At 39.4% G+C, this 17795-nt stretch overlaps 1 protein-coding gene across 5 annotated transcripts in view; it reads left to right on the top strand.

Annotated features, from left to right (window-relative positions):
• phactr2 (phosphatase and actin regulator 2) overlaps positions 1-17795 on the top strand; it is a 45573-nt gene that overhangs the window by 4474 nt on the left and 23304 nt on the right. Inside the window, exon 1 of one of the 5 annotated variants that reach the window (XM_026190331.2) lies at positions 1505-4152. The exons of 2 other annotated variants lie outside the window; for them this stretch is intronic. In XM_026190331.2, coding sequence (XP_026046116.1) covers positions 4140-4152 — 13 coding nt within the window. In that variant the 5' untranslated portion in view covers positions 1505-4139. Of the gene's footprint in view, positions 1-1504; positions 4153-13810; positions 14038-17795 lie in introns of those variants that run through there. 2 more of the 5 variants (XM_026190330.2, XM_026190334.2) reach the window with 2 other exon arrangements.

Below are 17795 nucleotides of genomic sequence, written 5' to 3' on the forward strand. Positions count from 1 at the left end.
CTCTGTTTCTTACTCCCCCTCCATCTGTCTAACAGTAACTTTGTGCAGTTACTTAATAAGCCTTTAACTTTATTAATATATGTTGAAACGCCTCGGCTGAAAACGAGCAGGATGATTACTCTGCACAGCCTCTAATAATGATGTTTACATACAGCAAGTGTATGTTTAAGCGTGAAGTGGGAATTACATAATCACTCTGTATGTTAATTAAAAAATCCAGCAGAAGAGAGACACTAGTGATTAAAAAATACAGATATAAGATAGATAAATTATATGTATGTATAAAAAAAAATCATTTGAGAACAGAATTAAATAATAATAAGAGAGTCAAATACAATAATACAGGAAAATACTGACACTTGACACGTAGCACTAATGTTTGTGTGTGGACACCATATTTGTTCTCAGTCCACTTAACTTACATTGTTTACACTGGCTTACACACACACATGCACACACACACACATGCACACATGCACACACGCATATCTGTTATTCTCAGTCCATCAGCACATTTTATCGTGCTCTGACCCATTTTTTCTTTCCACAGATTGGACTTTAATGTGAAATAGATATGCTTTATAATAAACAGAAAATTAAAAATCACCTGTGCTTAGTAGACGTGCACAGCCAACATAAATATGCAGCAGATATCTAAAGGAGACACGCAATAATCCTAACTTTTGTTGATATAAAACTTATTTAATTATTTAGTGCGCGCGCCTGTGTGTGTGTGTGTAAATGGGAGAAACGAAGAGAGAGGAAATAACCATCTATCTGGCTCTTAGTACCACAGAAAGCGATGAGGAAAGGACCCAAGCAGGCTTGGCAACAAAAGGCTGATAAGAAACTTGAACATTAACAAAGTCCCAAAAGGCACAAATAGAACCAAAGATGAGCACAGAGACAGAGCACACCGAGGAGCATAACAGATGAACTAGCAGACAAAGGAGGAACACAGGGCTATATATAAACACAGAGCACTAATTGGGGGAGCAGGCAGAACACTAGAGGAAACCATTAACAGCAGGTACAAACAGTCAGGGAAAGAGAGAACTAACCTTCAAAGTAAAACAGGAAATAGCCAAACACAAAATTTAATAGAAACATTTAATAAGAAGGGCAGCACGGTGGCACAGTGGTTAGCACTGTTGCCTCACAGCAAGAAGGTCAATTCCAACATCAGGCCGGGGTCTTTCTGTGTGGAGTTTGCATGTTCTCCCCGTGTTTGCGTGGGTTCTCTCCGGGTACTCCGGCTTCCTCCCACCGTCCAAAGACATGCAGCTTGTGGGGATAGGTTAATTGGATAATCCAAATTGCCACTAGGTGTGAATGTGCGAGTGAATGTGAGTGTGAATGGTTGTCTGTCCCTGTGTGTTAGCCCTGCGACAGACTGGCAACCTGTCCAGGGTGTACCCCGCCTTTCGCCCTATGACAGCTGGGATAGGCTCCAGCGCCCCCCGCGACCCTGAAAAGGATAAGCGGAAGCGAATGGATGGATGGAATTTAATAAGAAGTCAGGAACAAAGGCACACAGAGGGAGGCATAAACATAGACACTAGGGAGACTACTACTAATAATAATAATGATAATAATCTAGATGAAATAAAACTTAGACTCCTCAGTGGAATACAGCAAATACACAAAACAAAGATAAAGAAATGTTGAATTTAGATAAAAATCAAAGCAAGAATCAAGAGCACACAATGAAAAATGTAAAGCGCTAGAACAAGAGTGAAAACAACAAAACCACCCAAAAACCTTGTAACCAGACCAGAGGCCATGGCACTTCATCTTTCTTGCATTTTTTATTCTACCTGCCCTCACCTGACTCTCTCTCATTGTGTGAGAGTATGTTTGTTGATTTTTATAGAGATATGATTCTCACAAATGTTATGTTTATATTCTTGTCGTTGGGCCACAGTCTTCAGCTGTCTTCTTAACTGTAATATTCAATAAGCCATAAATGGGGTTAAAACGAGGAGGGGGAAAAGGCCACTAGACAGCTGCAGTTTACGTCCGTGTCTTTTCAGACTCAGTGTGTGTACTTAATACTTAGTAATTAATTAAATTAAGAGGTGGACAGTAAAAATTCAGTATCTGAAAACCTTGTGAAATATGACCACATCTGTCTTTCCATTCCTCCGTTATAGTGTGGAATTTTTTTTTCCATTTTTAAGGGGATTATAACAGTGTGTCATGGTCACGGTCCCTGTTCATTTAACTGAAATCCATTCTTGGGTTTCTGGTTTTCATATTTTCCTAATGTGTCCTGGTGTGTTTCCTGATTTTTGTCTAACTGTTTATGTGTCTGTTTGTTTTCTTGTTTTTAATCATTCTCAGTTCCTGTTTTATTTTGGTAAAGAGTTTTTTGTGCATCGCTGATATTTTTGCTTCCTTTTTGATTTCTCATTAGTTTCACCTATGCCCTAAGACTTGTGTGTTTGGACTCCTCTTTCCCCTTTCAGGTTTCATATGTGAGTTCAGTTGTGACTTTCGTGTATTAATGTTTTGCTTTAGGCTTTACTGTATGATTTCTTGAGTTATGGCCATGGTGGTTAAGCTGGTATGAGGAAGTGTTTTTTTCTTATTGTTTTTTGTTTTTATGGGTAGCACATGACGTGTGCTTGAGCTATGCAATTTGTGGCTTTTATGATGCTTTATATCACTGCATTTGAGACATATTTATATACACAATACATTACCTTTTGTTTATTTTTCTCTTATTTTCCTTTCAATTCAACCATTTATTATATTAACTACTCGTTCAACTCAGAGTCACAAGCATTGGAGCCTCTCCAAGCTGATATTGGGGCACACACTGGTTCATCATCATGAAGCTAAAACGGAGAGACTGACAACCACACACTTACAACTTACAATCACCAGGAAATTCATTTTCCCAAGGGGCCACGTAAAAAAAAAAAACTGGGAGGAGTGCACCCATTTGGTCAATCCAATTTTGCGTAATATCAATTAAGCAGAACTGAGTTACCTTATTCTGCTTAATACTAATTTTATCTCTTATAAACATATAGGCGCCCTCCAAAACAACCCCAGTTTCTTATGTGACCCCTTGAGAAAATTAATTGCCCACCCCTGAGTTCAGCTCTTGCAGTTCATGTCTTTGACCTGCAGGAGGAACCTAGAGAAAACCCATGCAGGTATTCAGTTCATATTTTATTTTTTATTTTTTATTTATTTTTTATTCCTATTCATTCTATTTATCCCCTTCGTATATTTTATTTATATTGTGTGTGTGTGTGTGTGTGTGTGTGTGTGTGTGTGTGTGTGTGTGTGTGTGTGTGTGTGTGTGTGTGTGTGTGTGTGTGTGTATATAATATTCTGTAACTCTGTAACTTCTGTCGGTGCTGTGCTTTTTTGGAAATCGAATTTCCCAGAGGAACCCACCCGAGGGATTAATAAAGTTCTATCTAATCTAATCTAATCTAATCATATTGGTTTGATTTACTAGCATGGAAGTTTAGGTATGCAACTGCCAAAGCATTAGCAATTTCAACAAACAGCATACAACAGTAAAAATGCATTCGATTATTAGGACTGGCGTGTATGAATTCTATGTAGTTTTTCTACTATGCGAGTGTGTGTTTGAATGATTGCATCTGCTGTGCCATATTTTTCTTCTGCTTCTTCTTTTTCTTTCTTCCTCTTTACGTCACTGTGGGATTTTAACCCATGGGGATGGGGTAGAGTTAAAAAAAAAATAGATGAGCATGGAGCCAGACTGGGTAGCCGTAAGAAGAAGGAAAAACTTGACTGACAGTTTGATGGAGATAAACGCAGGATGGGACTGGGAGAGAGAACGAGGACCTGAGATGGAAACAAACATTAACTTTTAATGGTCTTTTCTGGAGCGAAGGGATGCAGATGGGAGGGAGGAAGGGAGGAGGAGCAAGTGAGTAGCAGACAGTGTAGAGAGACTGAGAGAGAGAGGCAGAGAGGGTAATACAGGAACAGAGAGAGAGAGAGAGAAAGAGAGAAAGAATAGGAAAAGCAGGCAGACGGTGAGAAAGAGGGAGGGGGAACTGGCAAGGGGGAGGGCTGGAGGCAGAGAGGCTGTGTGTCTGGAAGAGGCAAGGATCAACTCAAACTGCTGATAATATTCCCTGGGTCAAGTCATGGAACATGACGGTAAGTTTCCTCCTTATATAATAAGCTGTACTTCCTTGTATATCTTTCTATTTTTTAAATGATCCAGTGTCTCTCTGACTTTGTGTGTCTGTGCAGCAGTAGCAGAAGCTACTGGGTCTTCACCTAACATGCTGTCCTTTGCTTTGGTTGTCACCTGTTAGCCTAGGATTGCTTTACATGTTAAGTGTAGGCATAGGCTGTAAATCCTGGGTCTGTATCACCTGAGTTATGAAACACTCTGGTTAAAATGCTCGTGTTTAGCCGGAAGAAAGAAATGAGCACACAGTGGGGGAAATAAATGTGTGCTTTAATGTCCCCATTATTAAAGCCTTTAATTATTTTGCAACTTTTGTATGAGAGTCTGACTTTCTTCAGGCTCGAGCAGTTTTTCTGGTAACGCTTTGCATTGTTTCATTATTTAAAATAAATATGCAGCGCATACCAGTGACAACACCCAGTCATGCAGTATATGCTTGAAAACTTGAGACTCAAGCATCTGTTTGGAATATTAATAAGATCCTATTGTTATTGAGTGTTGTAGAGGACTAAATGACATTAAGGGTTTCCATATCTTCACTTAACTATACCTCTAGTGTCCTGGTAGGTTCAGATTTGTTGATGACAGAAAGAGTTTTTGGCAGTGTTCATGAAGCACCGATCGTTGTGTACTTAATGTAAAAAGAAATGATTGCTTTTGAAGTCTGTTCACAGTTGCATTATAGCATTAGGGTTTCTCATATGACTGAGTGAAGACTGCATCTAATGGCTGTAACTTTGTTATAAATATTTCTATAGAGAATAGAAAACTTATTAAGGATAATAATTCCTAATGTGCTTGGCTGGAAGCCATCTTGGGTGTGCTAGCCAACATGACAATGGTAAGTCTGTACATTGGTTGGTGTCACACACAACACGAGGGGGCAGGCAGGCTATATCAGTCCCATGTTATCTAATGTAGTTTAATTACTGTTTGCTGAGGTTGTCATAACATATCACAGTGTTTAATAGCCAAAGCCTCTGCTGTCATGCGTCAATAAATCAAGACAAAAATTTTGAACAAAGATGATTGTTGCTGTCCTAGGTAAGCTTTACAATAAACTGCTTTAACCATCCTTTAATTGTGTGATTTTGCCTTCACTGGCAGACTTGTGCTGAGACCCAAATGAGTACACAAAATATTATTGCTGCGGTGAATTTGTAAAACAGTGTTTTGCAATGCAAAGCAGCATCTGCGTGTGTGCGTGCATTCATATGCATATGTTTGCACAGACCATAGTTGGTCATAGTGCTACTGTGTGGATATATTTCCTCTGCCCACTCTTGAATGCATGTGTTTTAGAGAAAACACAAGGTCAGTCTGCAGATTTGCACACGCTTGTATAACATGAGTCATTTACTACTGCGTCTGCAGTCTGCACTATATCGATGCAGGTTAGACTCCTACAGACTGTTGATAACACAACAACCTCTGCACTCAGCTGCTAAAGTTGTGATGACCTTTCTGAGGGGGGAAACCACACACACCTAACTTCAGTTATGCCACAAATGCCACTGTGCTTGTTTGTGTTTCTCTCTCAAACATGAATATTTAAATGACAGAGGAGACTTGACCTGGTAAAACAGCATAGTTTCAGACTGACAGATTGACGTACTTGTTTGACAGGTACACCAGATAAATCAGTACAACTCTCTTAAGTTTTTAAAGAGAATGATCCTCATGTCACTCTTTGAGCCACTAAGATATCATCATAGGGGAGAAGATGTTTTATTATTTATTCTGTATTTTAAACCTAAACTGTTTTATGGTATCTAACCTTTTTAAGTAACCCTTTTCAAAACAGCTCTTACTGTCAGTAAGAGCTAGCATGACAATGGCCAAAGGATCATCATCAAGCGGCGAGTCTACTCTAAAACAAATCATGTTTAGCCTTCAAAAGAGAAGCAATGTCCTGACTAACAGCCACACAACACAACTGAGCAAACATGACTGACGTGCTTAGGACAGCTGTTTTTGTAATTAACAGCAGCTCTTGGGTAAATCTAGCCTTATATAGTTAGACTATTGTGTCCTCTTAAGCCTTCACATCACACACTTTTAAAACAGTCGTGCCATTGCCATTTTCTCTTATGTGCAGTTGCTCTTACATTTTCCTGCCACGGTGGCCATTATTTTATGGCTATTATTAAAGACCCCACAGGACATTAATGGTCTTTCCTTCAGCTCTTTTGGTCCTCATCTGTGCCTCTTTCTCAGCCTTTCTCGCTCTCTTTCACCTCTCTCAAGCTCACGTTCTTTTAAGCTCTCCGGCTGCCTGTCTGGCAGGATGTCAACTATTGATTTATACAGGCAACATTTTAACAGTGATGGCGGCTTATGGGTTGTGCCAAACAGAATACAACAAACAAGAGATCAGATTTCAGACAAGCCTGCTGGCAGATGGAAAGAGGGATGACAGTAGCCTTTACTGTATTGTTGCATTATAATATTATACAGTTAATATTACCAGTTAAAAATGCTTTTATTAGGTACATAAGAGGGTTGAGAGTGGAGAGAATAGGCAAACTTGTGTTTATAACACTGGATATTAGTTAGATTCAGATACTGTATTGAGACTTACATCCCTTGTGTAGAGATGAGATGATCATGAGCAGAACTACATTTGTCCAATATTAAACTATGATTTTTTTATTATCAGCAGGAAAAAACTATAAAACTGGAAATTCTTTCTCAGTACTTAGTGGCTATGTACTGTAAAAACCTAATGAAAGAAGAAGTAAGTTTGAAGTGAAAGTTCACTAAAGGCCTCCCTCTACCGACACTAAAACTGTATCCACACTTGGTGCTGACCAAAAAGTTGGCATATTGATGGAATCAAAATGTGTTACAGTGCAATGGAAATAGTCTTAATGGGTAAATGCTGACATACACGAAACACGTGACTCAAAAGTCCAGCTTCCGCTGCACCAAACTGATGAGGCAAAGGCTTTCTCAAGTTATTACATGAAACAAACGCAATTACCAAGTTTCTTCTTAACCACTTCTACTTTGTTTTCAACATTGATGTATTAGAGAGAACTGTTTTCCATCATTTGAGGTTTGACTGGCACTTATTCAATCAACAATGAGATCTTATCACACTGTCAGTTTCTGTAATGTTTTAACGATCCATTTGGAAAATAAGTGTGCCCAACCCTTAATATTATTATACAGCAGAGCTGCACAGTATTTGTTCAATAATTGAGACTATCTTTCATGTTTTTTCTGGAAATTTTATTTAAAAAAATTCTAATTATGCATGAAAATCTGGCTATAGTAATATGCTGAATGAGAAAATGATTTAAGGTGGTTTAATACTGCAATATCTCCTAGTCTATGCAAAAAAAAAAATGCTGATTTACTGAATTCTACTGAACATTATCAAACCTGGCAAAGATGAATAAGATACTGTAAGTGTTGCTGATCATATATTTTACAGACACTATTTTAAATGAATGAAACATCACAGAACTACAGAGAATGACTAGTTTTATACTGAGACCATTTAAAATAAGTTCCTCTCTTCTCAGCTTAGTTTGCTTGTATAACAGGGCCTGTTCCTTGCTGAGTCACACCTGACTGTTATGACAGTTTGCAGTCTGAATCATGATCCTGGTTCAGACAAGTCCCGTCACTGACTCTTAAAAAGGTTAGTTAGTTCATAACACAGAAAATCCATTAGGTGAACTTCACATAGACCTCCTTAAACTGGTTGTGCTGTGCATATAAAGGACAGCCACACATACAGAGTTATGAAAGCGCAAAATAATATTAGGTTAGGACAATTTTCTTAGACTGTGCTCTGGGGGAAAAAAAACTTTGTTTAATAAATAAATCAAGGGGAGGGGAGAAAGGCTCTGAAAAGAAGCACTTAAACAATTATTATCTCTTGTTCTGCTGAGGCTACTACTTAATATTTGATGACTCTCTTCCTTTCCTCTGGCCCCTTGCCCCCTTCACCTCTCTTGTCTCTCCTTTTGCTGTTCCGGTTAGAGAATTGGTCAATCTCCCTCTGTTAGTCTCAGTTATTTAGTGTCAGGACAAGCAGAGTCCATTTCCTGAGGCGTTACCTTGAGAGATTCATTCTCATACTCAAAGCTGAGTACTCTTGATTTCAAATAAATCCCTAAAAATCTTGCACAGATTTACAGCACAAGTATTAATTTCATCTAATCAAAATCTTGCGTCTGATCAGTAATCGGTTTTTCAGGTAGTTTACATGTGAAATGTGGTGATGCTGCTTTCATGGCATGTTTTGGTCGTTTCACTGCTCAGTTCAGTTCATTTTATGTTCACAGCAAGGCCCTTTATATTGTAAAATAAAGGCCTTACAATAACAGAGAGAAAACACCAACAATTAGACAAATCCCCAATGACTAAGCGATTGGCAACAGTGGGAAGGAAAAACTCCCTTCTAAGAGGAAGAAACCACCAGGAGAACCAGAGGGACAGACATCTGACGTAAGCAGTTGGGGTGAGGAGAGGGAAACAGGACAAAAGACATGCTGTGGAGGAGAGCAAGAGATTGATAATAACTAATGATTAAATGCAAAGTGGTGTATGAATAGAGAGTGGAAAGAGTTCGATGAGGAAGAAGCGCTGTGTCATGGGAAGCCCCCAGGAGACGAGGCTGATGGCAGAATAACTACGGGTGAAAAAAGGAACAGTATGCATGCGGGCGTTTATGGGATGCTCAGATTAAGCCAGCAGTTTGGAAACAAGTTACAGGAACGCAGTCTGATTGAGATCTGGTTACTGACACTTTGACTTGATAGTGATACTTGCATAAAACCAAACATTAAAGCAAAGAAACCCCACACTTAAAGCTGAAGAACTGAAAGTGGCAGCACTGAAGGCCTAGCATTAACAGAAAAAGTACAAATATAGCCACCAGGCCAGAGAAGTGAAGCCCCTGCAGAGGTGCCTCGCAATCCCTTGAAATAGAGTCACTAAAAAAATCAGTTTTCATGAAACACTAAATCAATATAATGTAAAAAAAAAAAAATCTATATAATCTCATTGTCTGAACTCACTCCTTCAGTGAACTTGTGATCCTTTTGAAATGAATCCCATCAGTAAGTGTGTATTAAACTGCAAAGAAAGGTATATACTTCGAATCAGGTTTCCAGGGTCACCAGCTCCACCTTATCCAAATACGGTCACTTCTGACTCCAGAATTCAAGTGCACATGGTAGTCAATAAACCAGCTGGTGTGACATCAGGATGAGGGCATCTCTATTGGAAACATACATAATGTCTGCTATTGTCAGCTGATATTTGTCTGTCTGGTTCTAGAGGCAACACAAGCTCTACTCTTTGTCATCATGGTGTCTTAATTGTACTTGATGGTTTCAGGCAGGGTCAAGGCTCTGTGCATCAATATAAATGATACCCAAGTAGTGTGTGAGCGCACGTATGTGCGTGTGTGTGTTTTAAGGCAGATGGGCAGTGAATGATAAAGCTCATGAAATTCAAAAATGAAAATTGTCCTGCACTGAGAACAGAGACACCCATTTGAAAATATAGCATTAAAAATAACTATACATAAAAATGCATAAAGGTGTACATTAAAATATAATATCCCACCATACATGCTAACATTAATCTATGTAACCTTGTGTGTAACCATAAAACCACGCACATACAATAAACTCAGTAGTCAATGTTTAAAATGACATCATCTTTATCCTTTTAGACCTCTCATGTCTTTTTGTTGGGATGAGCTGAAATCAAGCTTGTTTCGGGTAAGGATTCATTATCTTCAAATCTTTTTTGGCTCAGTTTTCATTCTTTCTTTTTTTAGCTAATTAGCTAATGCATGTCTGACTCTGATCCATTTTGGACAGAGTCCATATATGTGCATCTCTGTGCATTATTTCAGTTATTCTGAATCTATGTGGATGGCTCCACTGGTGGAGCATAGAGCCTCTGTGGGTGGATGACCAAAGGGAAAATACTAAGTTCAATGAATATCATTTATCTATGGAAAAAAGTTACCTCATGCTATTGTGCTGACATTTAACTGAAATGCAACACGGATCTTTTTCACTGTTAATAATTAATTTAAAAAATGTGGTGTAGGCAAAAACATAAGAATCTTTGGATTATGGTAACCAAAGGAACCGGTGAAAATACCCTCTGAGACTGAATGTTGTGCTGTCTTGTCTGGAAATCAGTGTGTGTGTTCTCAGTGGTATTATCTCTGTCCTTTAACACGTGTAAATGTGCTCCAAATTCAGTATGTGTTGTGGGTACATTGTGTAAATGACATTACCTCCCAGTAAGTGCTAACATAGTCATATTCTGCTGTTAACCTCTCTAAGTACTTCCATTCTCATTCTCAGTTTTTATCCTCCCACCTCTTTACCGGCTTCCTTCCTGTTCAATTATCCATTTCCATCTGATTCGCTAATGACAGCCCCATAACTGTGTGGTTGACTTGGCAGCTCCAAAGCTAAATGTATATTGAATGGTAACACTGCATGTTACCAGCACAAAAGCAATTGAAAGGGGTCATTTGTTAATATGATGGATCAAGAAAATGTCACATATTCTTTGGACTTGATGGCATCCGTGTCACCTTAAGAATTGAGTTAGAGTTAGGTTGAAATAAGCCACAATCAAGGGGCAGGTAATTGGGTTTTATCAAATCAGAGCAGACAAGAAGTGGTGAGTGAGTCTGCACACACACACAAAATCCATACACTGCTTCATTTTTGTAACAAAACTTCCAAAATTAGTTTTGTTTAAAGGTCAGTGTTGGCTTTATTTCTCATTCTGCCACAATCCTTAAGAACAATGTTCTCTGTGCTGTGGCTGCTTAAATGCCAGGACTGCATGTGGCTTCCTGATGTTTAATGACTTATGGGGAAATAGAAACAGAATTATGAATGGAACAAGAACAACTTTGTGACAAATCATCTCCCAGTTAACCTGAAGTCAGTTTGCTTATGCTTACTTTGCTTAACACTAGATGGCAGTCTTGGCCCAAATGGTAAGTCGTTTCGTGTGCAGATCAGGCAAGTTTAATTTGCTCATGCTTGCTGCTGTGTGTGTCTGTGTGTGTTTGTGTGTGTAGAGAGTGGGAGGGAGCGTGTGTACTAATGGCTTATTTCTGTCAAGCCCTGTTCTGCAAGGTCTCAACTGACACTGTGTTGACAGTAATGATAGCCAAAGCTCTCTTTCTCTTGCGCTTTCTCTTCTATAAACACACACACACACACAAAGACAGACACACACAGTCACACATGCATGCACACACACACACACACACACACGTTAGTTGACTCTCGTGTTGAGAGTCAGTGGCAGCGTTTGACTCAGTTTGCCACAGTTTGCCACAGTTGTCACTGAGCAGTGATGTGTGCTCTTGTGTCTAATATTAAACAGATATTACTTGTGCGTGCTGCAAGTAGAGCACCTAATGACAACACTAGACTGACTTTGCGCTCTTTTGAATGACTCACTGCTGGGTTGGTTCAAGATTCACTACTGTCATCTTCCTTTTTAATAATAAATTGCCTGCAGGGTAAAGCCTACTGCTTTTCCTCTGGAGCTGGACTGTAAACTCATTTATGTATTAATTATAGGCTGTAAGCTAAATATATTGTCATTTCCCAAGCCTGGTTTCTGAGATAGGCTCTCAGATGTTTAATTATTGGGCTAGATGGTACTATTGGGCTGCTGGAATGTCAATAAAATAATATTTAGTGTGACTATAAATTCACTGAGTGGATTTGTTGCTAAGGAGGACCTTAAATTTGGTCTAAAAACAACTGATATGCACTGCCACACAGGTTTTAAATGACACTGTATGACGTATTGTGCAGTAAGTACACTACATATCATATTAGCAATGCAGCAACTTATTAATGCCATTATTATCATCTTTTTGTTTCTTGTTATATATTTTTAATATTGGGTAATATTGTAAAAGACCCATCACAAGTTCCAGAAACACTGTACTTGCTTAAAATTCACAGGCACATCCAGTAGAAAGAAAATCTGTCATAACTCTTTGGAATTACCTGGTTTTCTAGATTCATTGGTTCATGAAATGTGATCCTTGAGTTACTAACACACACAATTTATACATATTTATAGAGCACACTCATTTGAGGTCAAAAGATAATTTAACCCTTGGATTTAATACCTGCTTCAGCCCCCTTTGTAACCTCAAACCTCAGGCTTTAGAGGAACCTGCAGGTCAGAGATGGCTGATGATCACAGGGGGAATTTTGGACCATTTTGTACTTACAGGACTCCTTCAGCGGAGTCAAATTTCAGGATGTGAAAGGCTCTAATGAGGTCATGCCACCACATCACCCATTTATGGGAAGTACTCTAGGTTGAAATAAATTGGATTTAATATTTAAGGTAAATGTCCTGCTGCAACACACAACTTATTGTGCACGCCCAGACATAATTTTGCATGATACCAGCTTTTCCCACCCCTGACTCTAATTGCTTTCTGTTGCTGTCATTAGCTTAGCATTAGCTGGAGACGTTTTCCAGCCTGCTCTGTGAAGAATTCACAGATGGAGAAACAAGTTAAAATATTTATATTCAAATACACAACATACACAAACGTACTGGGCCTCCTACACATTACACCTTACACCTATTCAGCTCAGCTTATTGGACTAAGAAAGTGTAATGGGTTTCCGTGATTGTTTGTCCACGGAAACCTATGCCATGAAGCTCCTGGTGCACAGTTATTGTGCTCATGTTAATGCCAAGGGAGGTTTGTAACACTACAGTTATTGAGGAAGCAGTGTTTGCAACTTTTACGCATAGCTCTCGGTAATCCCACTCTGTAACTTTACGTGGTATGCCAATCTGTGGCTGAATTGCTATGGTTCCGAAAGACTTTCACTTTGATAAAGTAACACTTACAAGTGATTGCGGAATAGCTAGGATGGAAGAAATCTCACAAACGGACTTGTTGTGACAGTAGAATGATAACTCAAAGTCAGGGAGCTCTTTAAAACTATGTCTTCTTCCACAAATGTCTGAAAAACAGACCAAGGGCTGAACATACAGAAATTGTGAAATTGCATCCAGGAACTTGTTATGCAACAGTGCTAACCACCATGACACCCTGCTGCCCAATGATAATTATAATACTCTATAAAATTGCAATTAAAAAACTTAATTTTGTATTTACTGGCGTTATTTTTTTTCTCTAATATTAAAATTTGTTTGATGATATGAAACATAAGTGTGACAAGGATACATGTGTGATAATACTGCAAATGACTGCATAATGTGTTTTTTAAAAAAAGAGAAGACAATACACAAAAGTTAGATAGATACAATAGTTACAATATGAATTTTAACAAAAGCTGTGTAATGCACTAAGGCTACAATATTGGTTTGTGAAAATAGTTATGTAATTGAGTCACATTCACCTCAAGTTTCACTGGAGCGCAGTTCTAGGTTAGTGCCATCATTTCGTGATCTGGGCCGATGTAAACCAGCGGCTGAGAGTGTCGGACCCCTTCGCCCTTTGACCCCAGCAGCGTCCCTAATCTGCATAGAGGAATGAGAGGCATTTTCAGCCGCTCACAGGAGGAGGAGGAGGCGGGGAGGAGGAGGAGGTGGTGGAGGAGGGGAGGGGAAGTTACGACGTAGTAGAGAGTGAGTGAGAGAGTGAACCAAGTTTCCAGTGACTGAGCCATCACGGCGTAAAAACTTCTTTTTTTGAAATGAACTCGCTTGGCGGTGGAGGACGGGGTTTATGCGGAGATAGAGAGCCGTGATAGCGGGTTAGGGGGCCCGGTCCGGCCCGGTGCTCAAGCCGAATATGGGTCAGACCGCCGTGTCTGCCGTGTCTCAGACTGCAAGCGGTGAGTGTGTGTGTGTGTGTGTGTGTGTGTGTGTGTGTGTGTGTGTGTGTGTGTGTGTGTGTGTGTGTGTGTGTGTGTGTGTGCAGTCTCCCTTCCTCTTGTCTCTCTCACACACAATCCGCTATCTTTATTCAGGAAGTCTTCTCGTTTTTTGTTTTCGTTCTTTCACATTTCTGTCGCATAACTTCGACACAGTTCAAACAAAGCGCAGCGCTAAATACCGTTAACGTCAGTGGAAGTTTGCTAAATAGATGTGTGTTCATTTTATTCTTGCATCATTTTACGCCGTGTGTGTGTGTGTGTGTGTGTGTGTGTAGGGGGTTTCTAAATTTATCGCTGGCTCTGCCAACCAACTGTTGTATAGCAGAAAGAAAAACTAGTGAAACAGCCTGTCTTAAAACAGGATGCAGTGTTGTATAACCCAAGAGCTGTTTAAAAGGCTGGCTTGTTGTAACTAGGTAATGAAGACTTTATGTATTTAGCAGCCAACTTGACATTGGTCGAGATGATCGGAAGGAGCGCAGATTAAACTTGTAACCATTTGCCCCTACAGTAGACCCCAGATCGAGCTGTCTATCTGAGCACAGTAAATACAGTCACGAAGCTGTTGAGCAGCACTCAGTGAGTCAACAAGTAGGCCTGGTCATTTTTATGAAGAGCAGCAGGAAATGCAATATTACAGAAGATATTAATTTTGGATAAATGAGAAGTGCTGGAGTTCTGAGCTACGTTTAAACCTGTTATTATTTAAATTATGGATTAATGTAACTCCTTAGTGAGTTAATTATCTCCTTAATGAAGACTTCTTCAGATTTCTTTCTAGTTTTTTAGGTGCACCATGCTAGTACTGGATTTGACCGCCTTTTGCATTTATAGCTACCTTAAGTCTTCGTAGCATAAATTCAGCGAGGTGCTGGAAACATATCTTTGGTGCATAATGACATGACAGCATCATGCAGTCATCATGAAGATTTGCCAGTGATGTGGATCTCCTGCTTCACTGTGTCCCAAGACCTCAGTTGGGTTGAGATATGGTGACTGTGGAGGCCATTTGACAGTGTCATTGCCATGTTCAAGAAATCATCTTGAGATGATCTGAACTTTGCAGCGGGGCATGCTTACACTTTGGTTATAAAGGGATGTACATGGTCAGCAACTATATTCAGGTAGGCTGTGGCATCTAGATAGCGCTATATAAATACAGGCCATTTACCATTTAAATGGCGCTCAGAGACCCAAAGTATGGACTGACATTATACCACACACTATTAGACCTCTGTCACTAGCCTGAACTATTAATACAAGACAGGCTGTATCCACGCTTTCAAAGTTTTTAAGTTCTAACCCTGCAATCAGAATCAAAACGTCTTCAGACCAGTTAATGTGTGTCCGATCTTCTCTTGGTGAGCTTGTGCAAACTGGAGCCTAATTTTTCTGTTCTTAGCTGGTAAGAGTGGCACCCCGTGTGGTTTTGTGCTGCTGTAGCCCATCTGCTGCAAGGTTGCATATGTTGTACTTTTAGAGATGCTCTTTTAGATACTTGAAGTTAAAACAAGTGGTCATTTGGGTTATTCTTGCCTTCCTGTCAGCTCAAAGCAGTCTGAGGGGCAACACCAAAGTGTTATCATTTCAAACTAGGAATCATGCAGATTTTGAAGATTATGAAGCTGAAGCTAATAGAAAGAAAAGGAAAAAATACTCTTAAATGAAACAGTCTAACCATCAAGTGTTTATCAGCTTTATAATGACATTGAAGCTTATTATGAGCTACAGATTGAACAAAAAGAGTAGTTTGTGTTCTTTCATCTGCATACTAAACTGCAGCACTGATTGTTCATTGGTTAATCTGTTGGAGTTCTTTGTGTATCTAATTCCCAGAGTCATTTTAATCAGCTTTTTTCATATGCAACACTGGCAAATACTGAACCCGAATGCTTTGTTTTTACAATCAAAGCCTTTTTTTCCCCATCTGTAGTCCTTGGTCGGTTCGTTGAGCCATAAAGGTAGGCACTTCACGTTCAATCACACTTTTTATGGGAAGGCTTAAAGGCAGTGAGGTAGAGGATGAGACACATGACTCTGGATGAAAACAAAACTAAATCTGTTTTATGGCTCTGTCAGCATTTAAACTAAAACTCAGACTCAACTGTAATGCACTTTAGTCAACATGCAAAGGAACCTGGTGGCTATAATAATGATCTATACGTCCTGCATGGTTACATTACGACTTCATAATGATGCGGTGGGCTTTAAATGCTGAATCTACAGCACTAAGAGCAGAAGTGGAATTCTTTCTCTCAGGGTCTTATTGAAAGATCATTAACATAAAATTGAGATCTCTGAGCTTCTCTACCGAAGTTAAAACATGGTCGGTTTCCTGTTTGACTGCTTTTTGCTCTGTTACTCCAGACTTAGCCAGAGCTTTGAAGTCGTGCAAGTATCATGAGTTGAGCTCTATAATGCTTGTCCAGCCTTTGCTGGAGAAAGATTTGGAAGAAATGACCCAAGTGTTAAAACTGCAGAGCCCAGCGCCGCCCCTCCCTCCACTCTTGTCCAGCACCTCTTGTAGCCTTGTCTTCTTCTCTTCCTTTCCCTGTTCCTTCTTTCTTTAATCCCACATTTTCTCATGCCCCACCTCAGTGTCCCTTTTCCCCTGTGTTTCCCCTCTTTCATCTTTTCTTCTTCCCTTTGTTTCTTTTTGCCTCTTTCTCCCCCTCCATCCCTCTTCCTCTGTTTGTGACGCTTGCTTCTTCCCTCCCCGGTGACTTGGAGTGAAGGAAGGAAGCCTCTCCCTTTTCCCTCCTCCTTAACACATGTTCAGGCAATAATGTCTGAAAAGAGTTTGCTGGCTCTGTCACAATACATCTCTTTTACCCTTAAATATTATATCAGGCGATACATATAAGACTTTGCAGTTTGTCAAGGCAACTGGCAACTGAAGTCTCTTTTATTTGGTCGTCTGCTGTCTCTGAAGTTGTTTCTAATTATCCCACCCAGCTGCAAAATATCCAAGTCCTGACTCACCCATTTTGCATGACATTGCATTTCAGCTGTTTCAGTGTAAAATTCATTGTGGCACAATGGAGTCGAGTCAGCATCTGTAATGTGTAACAACGTCCCAGAATTAAACTGAGATTTAGAGGTACACAGTTTAATTTCAAGAGATCAAATACAGCACTATTTTAAAGCAACTGTCAGTTACAACAAATACTGACAGCATAACATATGTTGCTGTTAAACAGCAGATTGATGAACTGAAGATCTTAATTCCTCTGATTTGGTTTCCTAAAACCTGATTTTGTTGATTTATGATGGTGTATATTTTTCTTAATAGATACAATAGATTAAGGCCTGGCAAGATCGACTTTAAAAAAAACAAACAAAAAAATTTTTTTAGTTGAAAAGAAGTCAACATGTTTAAAGCTGTTATCTGTTAGTACTTACCTTGTTGACAGTGTTCGATCTATTGGCAAATAAGATTGGCAGTGGTGTTTATCTGTTTGTGTAATGTAATGAACAGCTGAAACGTTTGCTGTGTTTGATGTAGCAGTCGTTGAGCATTATTTCTGCACATACAGTAAACTAACATTGTCTGCCTCAAGGTATTATATTTGTCACCGTTATATTTGACTATGTAGACGTGTCAGTGGGCTTGAACAGGAATGGGACAACTGTGGTGTTCACCACAAAGAGGAACAAGCGCGAAATAAACAATCAAACATTTAAAAAGTAGCAAAAGAAGCACATACAGTGGGTGC

The sequence above is a fragment of the Astatotilapia calliptera genome, chromosome 13 (assembly GCF_964374335.1).
Source record: "Astatotilapia calliptera chromosome 13, fAstCal68.1, whole genome shotgun sequence".
NCBI lineage: Eukaryota > Metazoa > Chordata > Actinopteri > Cichliformes > Cichlidae > Astatotilapia > Astatotilapia calliptera.